This window comes from Molothrus ater, chromosome 1 (genome assembly GCF_012460135.2).
Source record: "Molothrus ater isolate BHLD 08-10-18 breed brown headed cowbird chromosome 1, BPBGC_Mater_1.1, whole genome shotgun sequence".
NCBI lineage: Eukaryota > Metazoa > Chordata > Aves > Passeriformes > Icteridae > Molothrus > Molothrus ater.
In genome coordinates, this window is record NC_050478.2 from 79,168,945 (window position 1) to 79,182,937 (window position 13,993).

A 13,993-nucleotide genomic window follows, 5' to 3' on the forward strand; every position below is an offset into this window, starting at 1 on the left:
CAGGGGGCAAGGCCAGAGAGCCTCAAGGCACTCCTCAAACAACAACTACTTCACCAGTCCAGAGCACCACACCCAGCTGCAGATGGCTGAAACAGAAGTTTCCCATTTTAATGAAAACTTTATCTCACATGTGAAGCATTGTTTATGAATTCCAGGAGTATCTTCCGCATTACACAGGCCCAGGCACATCTGACTTCTCTTTCTGTAAAGGGGATGGTGAGCTGCCTGTATTTAGAAAAGATCACAGCCTGGATGCTGCTTCAAAAGGGGCTGCAATTCTCAAACCTACAATTCTCAAACCTAGCAGCAGGCACATGCCTTGTTGCTCAATTTCAATTCCAAGTAGAGCTGGAGTATAATATATACTGCTCTTTGGATAGAAATCACATCAACTAGGTGTTCACTACTACCTACTGTCTCTCTCAGCTCTCTGCTCACTTCTAAACAATGCTCAAAGGGAAAAAAGCAGTCATGCAAAAATTTTGAAAATACTTGTCCCAAGGGGCAGCCTCCAGTTGAAAGTTAGGCAAAGAGAGCAAGAGTTCTTCCTTAATGGTGCTTATGCCAATTTCCTAAATTGAAGGAAAGGAAAGGAGCCTTCAGGGTGACAAACTTCCTCAGGATCTCTTCACTAGCACATTCTCCTCAGATCCCAGGGGAGAAGAAGGAGCCCTGTAAGAACTTCAAGACGACCTGTAGTCCCATCCTTCTGTGCAAGTCTTCAATAGGCATTCTTCTCCAAAATTATGAAAAATTCTCCATAATGGAATTTACCACCTTCCCCAACTACAAAATCCATAATTTTTCCCATCTTTCCGTTAAATAATGTTTTCTCAATATTATTCACAAAGAACAACACCATATTTTTAGAAAGCATATGAAGTGACACATCAAAGAAAACCCAAAGATTAAATTTCAGACGCTAGTGCAGAAATGACTACTACTGACAATAAACACAGAAATAGAAGTAAGTGGAGATAGGGACTGCACTTCAAACAACCTGGAGTTTACTGTGGTCTGGAAAGGGAAGAGCGACACATGGATGGCTGGAGACCAGCAGAGGTGTACAAATCATTAAAGGTATAGAAAATAAGATAGATGACTCATTAAGTACAGCGGACACTATCACATTTAAGCATCAGACAATACACTTAAAATGAAAAAGCAAAGTACTTTTCATCTAAGGAGCAATTAAATTGCATAACTCATTGCCACAGGGTCTGGAATACATTCCAAGATCGTAAAGGGGTTGAAAAAGTAGCCTAATTAAGGAAAGAAAAATCCATCAGTGACTGGTTCAGATGCATCCCTCAGTTCCAACATCAAACAGGCTCAGATAACTGGGAGGGTAAAGGTAACTTTTTAAGCATACAGTCCCTTTTCTTTATGCATCTGGCGATAGCCACAAACGAGTGTAAGACATGGACCTTTAATTTGATGTATTGCAACCATTTCATCAGTAAAGTTCACAACCAGTCCAAATTCATAACCCATTTTTATAACCTTAAAGGAGATGGGAACAGGTGTTGGTAGGGAAATGAACGGTGTATTCAGACAAGGTCTGCAATAAGCTTTCTTGTGCATCTCTTGCACCAAGAAGACTTACCTGTGGAAAACCCACTAACTGATTGTTGCCATACACCTTTTGTGGTTTTTGAGCATAGACTACTGTCAAAAAGGGGACACAGATCACATTTGAAACACAAAAAGCTGATTTAGATTTTCAGACAAAAATGCGCAGAGAAGTACAACTACAATATTGACCTGTATCCAGTGCTTGTAAGCTGAAAATTCATGCCAATAAGTGACTCAATTATGTCAAAATTTGGACACTTGACACTTTCACTGAATGGTCTTATGGACACAAAGATGAATATGGAGAGAGAGTCAAAAAAGAAAGAAAAGATGGGTAAGTAGAAATTGAACTGGACAGGCTTCACATGAAAAGAAAAACACGATTTTACAATAGTGGGTGCAAGTCAAAGTATGTATGTGTGATTACAAAAATAATTTGTAATCAGAATTTAAGGAGGATTATTAGCTGAGTTTTGACTACCTAGCTTTTGTAGTGGTAATAAAAAGTGTTAAATAAAGAGAAACAAACCTTCATTTCACATTAATTTAGAAGTGAATAGTTTGTGAGACTACAGCCCATTGACTGGAACGTCTATTTTATTTGACACACAGCTTATTTTAACATCTCTTTGAATGCTGTTGAGGAAATGGCACCTCATTCACATTAAAAAAAGAATGTGGGAAAAAGCAGAAAGGAAGAAAAAAGAAAAAAATAATTTTCACTCCCCTCAAAATCAGGAGTTAGCCTTTGACCAGAAACATGTCAACATAACTGCTGGCTCCCTGGACTTGCCAGAACATTGCCATGCCAGTGACACTTCATTTAACATTACTTTCAACTTCTGGCTGGAACTGACTGAAAACCCCTAATAATGCTCAGAGTGCTATTAAAAACAAACAAAACCAAAATCACAACAGAAAGAGCAACAACAACAACAATAAAAGCCCAAAATCGAAAACACAACAAAGACCTGGACCAACCAGAAATGTAGGCAGAAAATAAGTCAGCCAAAAGTTACTGACGCTTTAACAAGGACTGCAGAGTGCTGTTTTATACTTGAACATAATCTTCCTTGTAACAGCAACAACAGGAATGCCTTTTGGGCTGCTTATATTCATTTTTACAGCAAGTAAGAGGAACAACTCAGAGGGTGTGCCTCTCTTGGCAGTAACTCACTTCACATTCAAGAGTTAGAGATGAAAAAAATACTCATTAGATAATTTTGTCCATCCTTCTGTCAGTGGAAGATAGTCCCCTGTAGTATATTTAAGTTCTTTGACTAATCTAAGTTTTCAGGACCTCCAAAAATAGAACTTACACCCATTCCCTGAAGAGATAATTTCAAACTCCAGTAACATTCAGTTTTAGGAAGTTTTTAGTAAACATTTGCTTTAAAATTTTCTGCTTTAAAGTCTAATGCAGATTAACAAGATACTTTTTTTAACATCCAAGTAACATTACTATGCACTTCACCCACTTTCAGCTATTCAAACATTTTCTTCTTCTTTGCCCAAATAATGCAGTATTAAGTATGAGATCATTCAGGCTTTCTAAGTATCTTACAGAAATAGACTCCTGCTTGTCTGACCCAGAAGAATAAGTATTTCCACATGGAAAATATTACTTTTTACTAAAAATTAAGTAACAGACATGCATATAGAAAATCCAGCATGTATGTATACAAAAGTAACAAAACCTATTCTTTTTGAAAATCTTACAGGAAATCAATACTGAGGAAATTTTCTGATGCTATTTCAAGTCCTCAGCCACTGGAGCGCTCTAAGACTGTATTTACAATAAAATTTTATCAAGAGTTTAATCTTCTACTAGACAGGCAAACTGCAAACAACACTTGTGATGCATTCCCCATAGCAGGTGCCACTGCCAAGCTCCTGCATACAATGCCACAATTACCTAATAATGTTGTCTTCTGTTTGACTGAAGCACCCCTATATCAACCTCCCCCTTTGGAGATTTTTCTTCATTAATCTTAGAAATAATGTTTTCTCTTACCAATCATTAAGAGTGGACAGACAGTGCATGTTCCTAATGGGGAGGAATCTAGCCTTCAGCTCCCAACACAGGGTTGTTCTTCACCTCACATCCCGCCTTTTAGAGGCTAACAGCTACACCAGCTCTTTGTTAACTTCCCTGCATTTCTTTGTATCTCTATTTGTTTTGATTTTTTTCACAGAAAAATGTGTTCTGAAGTTGTATTAGCAGTTAAGGCTAAACTAAGGGTTATTCAGAAAAGGAGGACATTTACAAACTCAATCGTATTTAAAGAAAAAAAGACTCAAGCCAGGTTGGCCAGTTTGCTGGCTCACCTGGTTTCTTAGGAGTCCCCCTTCCTCTCCATGAGACTGCACTGATAATGTGGGAGCTCCCCAAGCTTAAGGTCAGAAAGCAGGACTTTCAATTCATCTCCATCCTCTCTTAAAGGCTGCATGAAAGTTAAAATCCTAGAATCCCATGGAACTAAGCTACTTTTAAAAGGAGAATTTTCATTCTTCTTTATATCAATATTGGAAAGAATGCTTTTGAAAAAAAAATAATAGTGATGATGCCAAAGCAGTTCTATTTTACTTTAAGGCTCACACCCTCTAGGACTATGGAAGTTTGTCTTTTTCATCTCAAAGCTGGAGCATAAAGGAGAAATGCAATAAAAACTTGCAACAAAAACAAAACAGTCTCTTCCTGGAATGGAATGTTTTGTAGTGGGGCTCCCTCTGCACAGCCCTTAAGTGCAAAAGCAGGAATTTTTCATTTATTTCCATGACAAGTGTACATGTGATTGCTTCATGTGATTGCTTTTACCTGCGCAACCTCCTCGAAGTCTTCATGGCGTTTCTGCAAAGCTCTGGCCCGATGCAGGGATTTCCCCACTCCAGTGTGTTTGCTAAGAAAAGCTTCTCCATGGTTTTCAATCCAATCCAACACCTGTGGTACAGAAGAGAGACACACAGAAACCCTGAGTGGCTGTATTGAATGTTACAACAAAAAGACAATTATTCAAGTAATTGAGAAGCTGCAAAGGCACTGCTTAAAAAGAACTGAACTGCTGGATTAAAACACAATGTTGCCACTGAAGGACATTAATTACATCTAATTTAACTTTTCTCAAGGCAGTAATTAGCTCAAACTAGCAAAATAGTATGATTCAAGATTATATCTGCATTTTGAAGCCTACCAAGGACATCCCCATTTCTCCACATTTATCAGTTTGACACTAATCTGATCCAAGTGGCAAGACCCCTTGTGAGGGTCTCTCTAATCTGTTTACACCTTCAGCTGACATTTTTCTGCAAGGTAACACTAATGAAGCTTGCATATTGCTGGTGAATCACACAGTGAAGTTCTACTTTAGATGAGAAATCACTTAACCTTCTACATATAATTAAGCCAAGAAGTAAGATTCAGTAGTAACTGACTTCAATTAACACAAGAAAAATTAGCTGAAATCATTATGAGATAAATGTCTGTATTCAGAGCATATGAAGAAATATGCTCCAGTTCTTAAGAAGCATCTATCACCTCAAAACATCAGACATAACTGTTTATTGTAAATTTTATAGCTGAAAACGTGGCGAACAAAATACATTTTAAGGACCTTGATGCTTCTACCACAATGACTGGCCTGACAGCTTTATAAATAGTAAAAACTGTACATGTAATTAGCTCCTGTCAGTTAACACAAAAGATTCCTGCACACATACCAAAGTTCTGATGAGTGAATGAACAAAAACATCTAACCTCTCTTCAAACTACTACTTCCTAGCCATAACTTAATCCATTACTTCAGTATGCATATAATATTTAGTTTTTTGGAAGACACTCAAAAGGCTTAAGAATGACATTCAGAATTAAAAACAACACATAAGCACATAAGCAATTTTCTGAAGTCAGCTAAACATATCTACACAGCACCTATGCAGTGGTGCAGAATACCTTACACCTAACATTCACCTTCAGCGTTCTTTTTTCTTTAAAACATGAGTATTTTAGTTGGTTTTGAAAGTAACTTGCAAAAGCCTGTACTGTGCCTCTTACCTACTAGTGTCCTTTACTCTGATTCCTAAAGTTGGGTGACGTTTTTCCTCAGTTTTCTTTTACTGAAAGTATAACTGAGTATAACTAAAGAAAGACTTTCTTCTTCTTCCACACAGATTTGAGAGCCATTCCTGCAACACCACTCCTGATCACATTCAAGACACATGTAATCCCACACACCATTCCCATGAAAAACATCCATGCTTTCTTTAGAAAGAGAATGAAAACATGGTTTTCTCATTTATCTTGACCATGCAAGTATTTTTCCATTTGCAAGCTCTCTCCTACTGAACATCTTCAAAACAACAAACAATTTCCTAATACCCCAAAATACAGCCACTTCAAATCACCAACACTTCATTAAATCTCCATACTTAACTTCTGCAATACTTGTTTTCCCAGTCAGTATTGGCAAAAGAATATTATTGTGTTTTAGGTCAATGCAAGTTTTCATTTTCTACTTTCAAGGTAAAATATTGATCAGACAAAGGAGAGTGAGGAGATAAACATAGCTTCAGTTATTATTACCAGTACTTTTGATTAGTTTCAGGAGACTACTTTTCCCATTATAAAAAGAGCTGAAAAGATATATGTTTGGATGAAATAATTAGACTGGACTCTGGAGACTACTAACAGCTACAAGCTAACAAATGAAATCAACAGTAAAATCAGTCCCAGAAAGCATGGGATGAAATGCAGAAAGCAGCCCAGGGAGAATGATTTTTGCTCCGAATAATGCTGAATAACTTCTCAAGGGAAGAAATTGTCATAGAAATCCAGTACACAGATCATGACATAAACCACTCAACTAGAAAAAAATTACTGTCTCTAAGTGAAATCAGTATGAAAATACATTTCATTAGTGTTCAATCTTCACACCTTGATTCTTAAAAAAACTGAGGAAGTACTCTTGGGAATTTTACAGCATGTAGAGGCAGAGTAAAGTTAGGCTCTTCTCATCAGTAAGTGCTTTACATACCCCTCAAAGGACAATACCATTAGTTGGCACTGATATTAGCCTTTTAGCAACTTACTTCTCCCAAGAAGGGGAAGAAAATGTGTAAGAGTTACAGAAATCATCACACTGAGAGACTCAGGACTCTTCTACCAATACTGAAAGCAAATTGAATTCAGTCTGGTACTTAAGTAATCCATAAAAGTCTAAGAGGCTCAACACTTTTCAGTCAAAGGGTGAATAGTATCATCCTCCACTGCAGCAAGTTGCTTTAATGATGCAATTAAGGTTCTACTGCAGTCTCAGCAAAACCATCCTTATGCCCAGGATCTAGAAAAATGCTTACTTTTCTAACTCCCAAAAGAATATATGACAGAAGAAACTACTATGGAAAGACAGCTTCATTTAAAAAAAATCATTGCTCATGGCTGTAAAATATGTGGTATATGCTGCTTGTAGAAGTAAACCTGATCTTTTGCAGATTCATTGTGCTCATTTGCACCAGTCTTTCCCACAATATTGTCCATTCCTCACCCCCCCACCCCTTTACCTACTTTGCATACATTCACTTTTCTGATCTCCACTTACTTGCAGCTGACATAGCATTCGGAAAGGGAAGATGGAAATATCTGCATTTCTGATCTTCGGACAGTTAAAATGTGGAAATACTCTCTCAAAAAAAGTCCCATTTTACACTGGAACCGCCTTCAAAAGCCACATGGGAATCATACAGTGAAATCATGTTGATGCTAGCAAGTAGCAAGCATTCATGGCCCGCCCTTCATTACTCAAGGCTGAAATCAGTGACTGTAACCTGTCTTGAGGCAGGCAGATGAAGCAGGAAGCACACATTTATCCAGAAGGGACAGAGAAGACACTCACTATGATCAAATAAATGTATTTTTGGGGAAAAAAAACCCAAGCCAAACCAAATCAAAACACCCCCCCCCAAACAATAGCAACAAAATTAACTAATCCCCATACCACCCCCACCCCCAACCCCCCCCAAAAAAACAAAAAACAAAACCAAAACCCTCAAAACACGTCCTGCCAGCATGTTTTACTAATTTCTGGCTTGCAAGCTATCAGGAGAGTTTTTCAGGCACCAAAACTCTGATCATACAAATGTCAGCAGTATCATCTACCACAAGCATTATCTTTATGCACAATTTTGACATTTCATGGCCTAGAAAGCAGAACATGTTGCTGTTTTCCAAGTCTGCTTTATTGCTTCATATCAGAATCAGTAAGCTCCGTTCCTTAGGTGAAAGGCTGACTATTATTTACTTGTAAGCTTATTAACTCTTAAACATAAAATCATACTTCTACTAGCATGTAGAAGGGCTACAAAGACAACTGAGTGGCAGTGGCCAGACTTTTTTAAAAAATTAAAATAAAACCCCATTTTTCAGATGCTAATATACAAACTAACTGGGAACTAGATCTCCTAGCATGTTTCTGCTGCCTAAAGTCAAACTCAGAATTCCATTCAGTTTAAGACTGTCATACATTTTTACATTTCAAATTTCAGATTTTCTGTAATTCACTTCTTATCTACTATTTTCATTATTTCATGCACTACTTTCCTTACTAGTTGCTTCAAAAGATCAGCAGATGATTCTTGGTGTACTCAAGATACCACCACAATGTTTCTGTTGATTTGGAAAGCTCCACTAGAAGCAGCTTCCCAGTATACAAGAACATGCAAGACAGAAGAAAAAACCCAATGAGCTTTCTAAGGTGGAAGTAACATAAAGTGAAGTACCAGCTCAACATGGCCAATTCCCTCCTCCAAGTCCACTCTGTCACTCACTTAACACTTCCATCAACTGAGTTATTTCATTAATCCAGCAGAGGGAGGAGGAGGAAATCACAGACTCATGCTAAAGGACAGTTACAGATTCACTTACAATACTCTTGGTTGCTTGCCATTATGTGCAAACTAACTATAAACAGTGGAAGAGGGCCACACTTAGCTTATTCTGAAATGGAAAAAAAAAACCCACCACATTTAACTTTACTGACAATAGTTAGTATGTTAGTTAGTTAAATACAATAGTTAGTAATAGTTAGTTAAATGCAATAGTTATGCTTTCATGTTATCTTCTCAATCAATCTTAAGTGAGTTTTTTTAACATTTGAACAAAGAGAGAACAAGCAAACAAAAATTCAAGTATTTTAGAAAGAAAGTTGCTTTGGAGCTCTACATAAACCATTCCAGAACTGTCTTGGATATAAATTAAAACTAATACCTCAAACCAAAGTAATGTCATGCATTGAATGGTGTTATTGAGTATTCAAATGAAAAACTGACATTGCTCAGATAAATTAGGATGATCTGATAAAGTTGTTTTGCCTTTTTTTTTGGCAAGAAAAAATAATCTTTTTATTTGAGGTCACTTTTTTCCCCCAGATAAATTTTCAAAGCTGAGGGAGTTAAAATCTTTAAAGACATCTGCTGTGGCTATTAAAGTAGTCTGTCTGGTATGGATGTCGAATGGTCATTGTCCTACAGATTGACCTGCACTGAAATCCCAGTATGAAAAGCTGAATTATGAAAGGGAACAGTGACCAAAATTCACACCGTAATTCATAATGCAGTGCCAAAAATACTCCATATCTGTCAAGTTAAGTTAAAGCAACATAAGGAGCTATACTTCCACATGCAACATTTCAGTAATTAACAGCCATTACAGAGATAAACCAAAGGACTAAATCTCTGACAGTGGTAATTACTGCATACTAAGGGAAGGGCTTAGGAAGACAGCAAGCAAGGGCTGCATCTCTGTACAGATCTAGCTTGAAATTGCATATGGTTGATAAAGATGTGCATTAAGCACAAGGCTGCAGCTTCAAAGTGCCAAGAGAATCTCTTGCTACCTTAATTCAATGTCTGTCTTGCAAAGCATATAAAGAAACCACAGGCATAAACAGGATGAAAGAAATTTCTCCAACCAGTAGGTAAGGCATGAAGTGCTGAATAATAAGTCAATGTGGAGCAACATTCTCGAGTCAACTGGTTCACAATGAGAACTTCTGGTGTACTCACAATCCACATCCATTATTTGGATAGCACATTCCTGATACTAGTTATAAAAATATGTTGTTGTCCACTTTGTTTTTTTCAAATCTGCAACTACTTCATCTTAAATGCAGCAGTTCCAAAGGCTGATGAGTCCAATACAGAGAAGGAAAATCCAGCATCTTGCTGAAGAACCTGGTGGTGACTAATGATGGGTTATTTGCCATCTTCAAAGAACAAAGCAGTCTGAGAGCTCACTCCTCCACACCGAGAGCCATGATTTAGGATGGAGCAGAAAAGGAAAATTTCCTACAAGCATTTTAGGGCTCCCAAGATATTAAAAGTAAAGAGTAGGAGCAGTACAGTAAGACTCTCTGCAGCATTTAATGAACACCTTCCCCCAGGAATTAAATTGCCTAAAGCCTGGCCTACAGGCCTGAAACTTGAATTATGCACCTGGCAAATTACCTCAGGAGATCCCTTGGCCTAGATTGCCTAAGTAGGTCCTACTTGAACTCAATTCAAACTAGAGGAGGAAGTTCCACCATCCAATCCATACTTGTTGGCACCAGACTGCTGAGAGGACCTACATTTTCCCCTGAAAATCAAACTACTGTGTTAATTTCAGTTTCTGAAGATTCCTTACAAAGCCTTTTCAATTTAGGATGTGATTCATTTGTGGGCTGTGCCTCATCACAGAATCACAGCATATTCTGGGTTGGCCCTTCACTGATGACTCATGCAAGTACCAGCACTGGACCCTCCTTACTTGCCACTACTTATGCTGTAATCCTCATGGAGAGCCTCAAGGACTTAGACAATGGCATAATGAATGGAATCTTCTGTTCTCTGTGCCCTTACTGACCATTCATAACATTCCCTCTGCTTTCTTTTACTTTTTTGTCAGCTAATACTTTCAGGCCTTTCTACATCCTTTGTCACATCTCAGCATTGACAATCTGGATAACAGTCTGTCCTTCAATGTATGCTTCTTTTTAGATTAAAAAAAAAGTAATAAAGTTTTGAAGATTTTACAAAATTTACTGCTAAGTATTTAAGTTATTTTCTTTAAGTATTTGAAGAGATAGTCACCAGATGTCAAAGAAAGTTCAGTTATCAGGATTGCTCAGTCTCCCCACCATCTGCCTAAATTACCTTTTTCAACTACTGTAAATGATGAAAATCAGTTATTTCACTCCCAACTGCTCACATCCAGTATCTTCTTGAAACAGAAAAGTACAAGAAATTTAGCTTAAAGTGCAACTAATTCTGATGAAAAAAGATTAGTTTAACCAGAACTATGGCTATCTATCTAAAAAACTCCATTCACAAGTTGTGATTTGTGGATACTATTACACTGAAATGAAAGACCGTGATCAGCAAATACTGACCATCTTTACTTTTTTATGAAGATGAGCTCGTAAAGGATAAATTACTCATGTCTCTGTTAATTGAAGTTCAAAGCCAACATTTTATGCTTATTAAAAACCCATCAACCAAGGAATTTTATGTTGTTTTACTTTCAAAACTCAAAGGTGTGTCAGAGATACTAATGCCTGTAGGTAACTACTAACTTTTACAGATATTGTCATGATAATAAAAAAATAGCAGGTAATAACAATTAATTCAAGAACAGTGTTATTATCAGAAAGTAATCTCATCTGTAATTTTTATAATTATAATAATTAATTTTTTTTAAATTATAATTTTTGTAATTTTTATAATAACTACTCTCAGGTTTTAAAGAAACACTATTAAGTCAATTAATTATCAGTGAGGATTTAAAACCAAAATTTTACAGAATAACACTATTAATTTTTTGCATGTTACAACAAGAAGCCTTTTTGACACTTCAAGTCCAGAATTTTACCTACAATGTGAATGTCAGCTTCCAGCATAAACTGAGAACAGCTGCCTATATTAAAAATCTTTTTCATCATATATAACTTAAAGTAAATAAATTACTTTAAAATCAGAACAATACAAAGTAGAACTAACTTTCAACTACAATTTTTATCCATAATAGCCAATAGCCAAGTTCTGATAATACACAGAACTTGGTATCATTCAGTCAACCCCATGCAACTATTCACTTGTTGTACAAAAAAACATGGGAATTAGCAGTCAAAACTCACCTGCCAGTGCAATCAGGCTGACAGAATACAAAGGCATTTAGACCAAGTGAAACAAAACCTACCTGTTGAACATCCTGCTGAAAAACACAGAGCTGAAGCCGCTGGTGCAAGCGGACCTTTCGATGCTGCCAGATGTTTTCCAGTTGGCGCTGGTGATGCAACACTTCATGGATGACATCCAGGACATGATGAACTGCTTTGGAGTAGTTGGCAGATGCAGTGAGGGAATCAGAGCTCCCAGGAGTCAAAGGTCTCTGAAGTTTATCAAGGAGTGACTTCCCATCTTGGCTCACCTGACCACCAGAAAGGATGAAGAATTACATGTCTTGCCAAAAGCTTGTTGGGCTACTACTTGGTATCCCAACCCTTCTCCCAGTTCTAAATGTCTTCAAGAACTCAGGGAGCAATGATGAAGACTTGTTATATTGCAGAAATTAATACCTACATGCAGCTGTTATAGGAAAGAAAAAAAAATTATATTCTCCTTCTCTTTAAAATAATTTTAACAAGTATCACTCTTCTAAATAACAGCCTGTCTTTCCATTTCTTCATTACTTTAAGAATGACGTTCCTTCAGTTTTGGGATTTTTTTGTTTGGTTTGAGTTTTTTGTTGTTGTTGTGAGCTTTTTTGAAAAAACTAGTTGAATCTAACTTTGAATAAATATTCTTCATCTCTTTCCCTAGTCAACGAAACACCTAAAATTAAGCATTTGTCCAGAATTAGCCTTCCAAAACAATCTCCCTTTTCATTTGATGTAAAGGTGAACAGGGAGGTTACTTTCTGTAGGTTAGTATTTGACAAATACATTTAAACCAGCAGATATAAAACTTAGTACATGATTCAATCTGACACAATTTACAACTTTTAAATTATTACTGCTACTGGTAAGCCAAGGGAAAACTGCTGTTATGGCAGACTTAATTCTGATTAAATCACTTAAACCCTTTCCATGTAGCACAGAAAGATACTGGTTTCCAAAATGTCTTTAACTACTGATACTGACAGGAAGCATTTGTCATTTCTAACTGTTGTCTTCTCTGATTTATATCACAGCAGAAATATCCAGATTTACCTTGCATGCTAATTAAAAAGCAAAAATCCTCTCTTATCTGATCACTATCAACATCTAGTGTTAAAAATAAAAACACTTTTCATTGGTGTTTACCCTGTCACTTTTAGCATGAAGCTCAGAGAGTTGTTACAATCCACTATCATTGTGCTACCTGCAAAGAACTTTCCTAACAGCTCATCCAGGAGGCAGGAACAAAAATCATCTGAAACCACAAGACAAGTATAAACAATAGCCTGAATCCATCAAATTCACACCATGTCAGAAACACCAAACTTGCCAAGGCCTTCCCTCAGTGGCTCTTTTCAACAATTTTTATGAAGTCTAGACACATTTTAAATTTGTTATTCAGTAGTCAAACAAATCCAAATGAAAATTCTTTTCTGATCATTAGGTTACAAGGGAGTTTATTTCTCAGTTTCAGTTCAAGCTCTTTCATTTTAGCAATGAGTATCAACACAGAAAATGATGCTCACTTCTGAAATTAGCTCTAGTAAAGTCGGGTCAGCAGAAAAAAATGCATAGTCCATAGCATAGTTACAATGATATCTTTTTTCTTTTTTGTATCCAGAAGAATTATCTAGTAAGTCCTTCAAGTATTTCAAGATAATGGACTTCAATTATTCATTCAGAGTCCATAAAATCTAGGTGAAAAAAAGTAACTGTGACAGCCCCTTGATCCTATTAGTTTATTAGCTTTACAAAACAAATGACTGCACAGATTTTCCTTTGGAGTTAATACACTAAAATTTTCTTCCTTCCTAGTGCATGACTGCCTTAAGATTTCAGTGAGATGTATAACTTTATTTATATAACTTCATTTAAGGCACAACTGTCAGATTTTCAGGCATACCAGTTGTCTCATCTTGTAAGCTAGTAAATTGCTTTACTAGTAATATACAGTAATTACCCTCAGTAAAATCAGACTGTCTAGTCTTAAAAGCATTTACTTTCTTAAAATTACTGTCTTCTACCTTACAACTAAGCCGTGTTGTCAAGACATTGCAATCTAAAGTGAATGACAGTGTTGTGATTCCTAAAGTGTTGCTCTCTCTTCCCCCACTGTTCATTCATCACAAAATAAAAGGAGCTCCATACTGTAATAGAAATGAAGTCATACATCTAGTAATGATAAGCAATAGTGCTGTAATATCCTGACACAGAAAGACGCCTCCATCAATCTT

At 36.7% G+C, this 13,993-nt stretch overlaps 1 protein-coding gene across 1 annotated transcript in view; it reads right to left on the bottom strand.

Moving 5' to 3' along the window:
* The window catches only part of TRIO (trio Rho guanine nucleotide exchange factor), a 244,215-nt gene that overhangs the window by 133,751 nt on the left and 96,471 nt on the right, over positions 1-13,993 (bottom strand). The window contains 2 exon segments of the mRNA XM_036378951.2: positions 4,394-4,516; positions 11,801-12,031. Coding sequence (XP_036234844.1) covers positions 4,394-4,516; positions 11,801-12,031 — 354 coding nt within the window.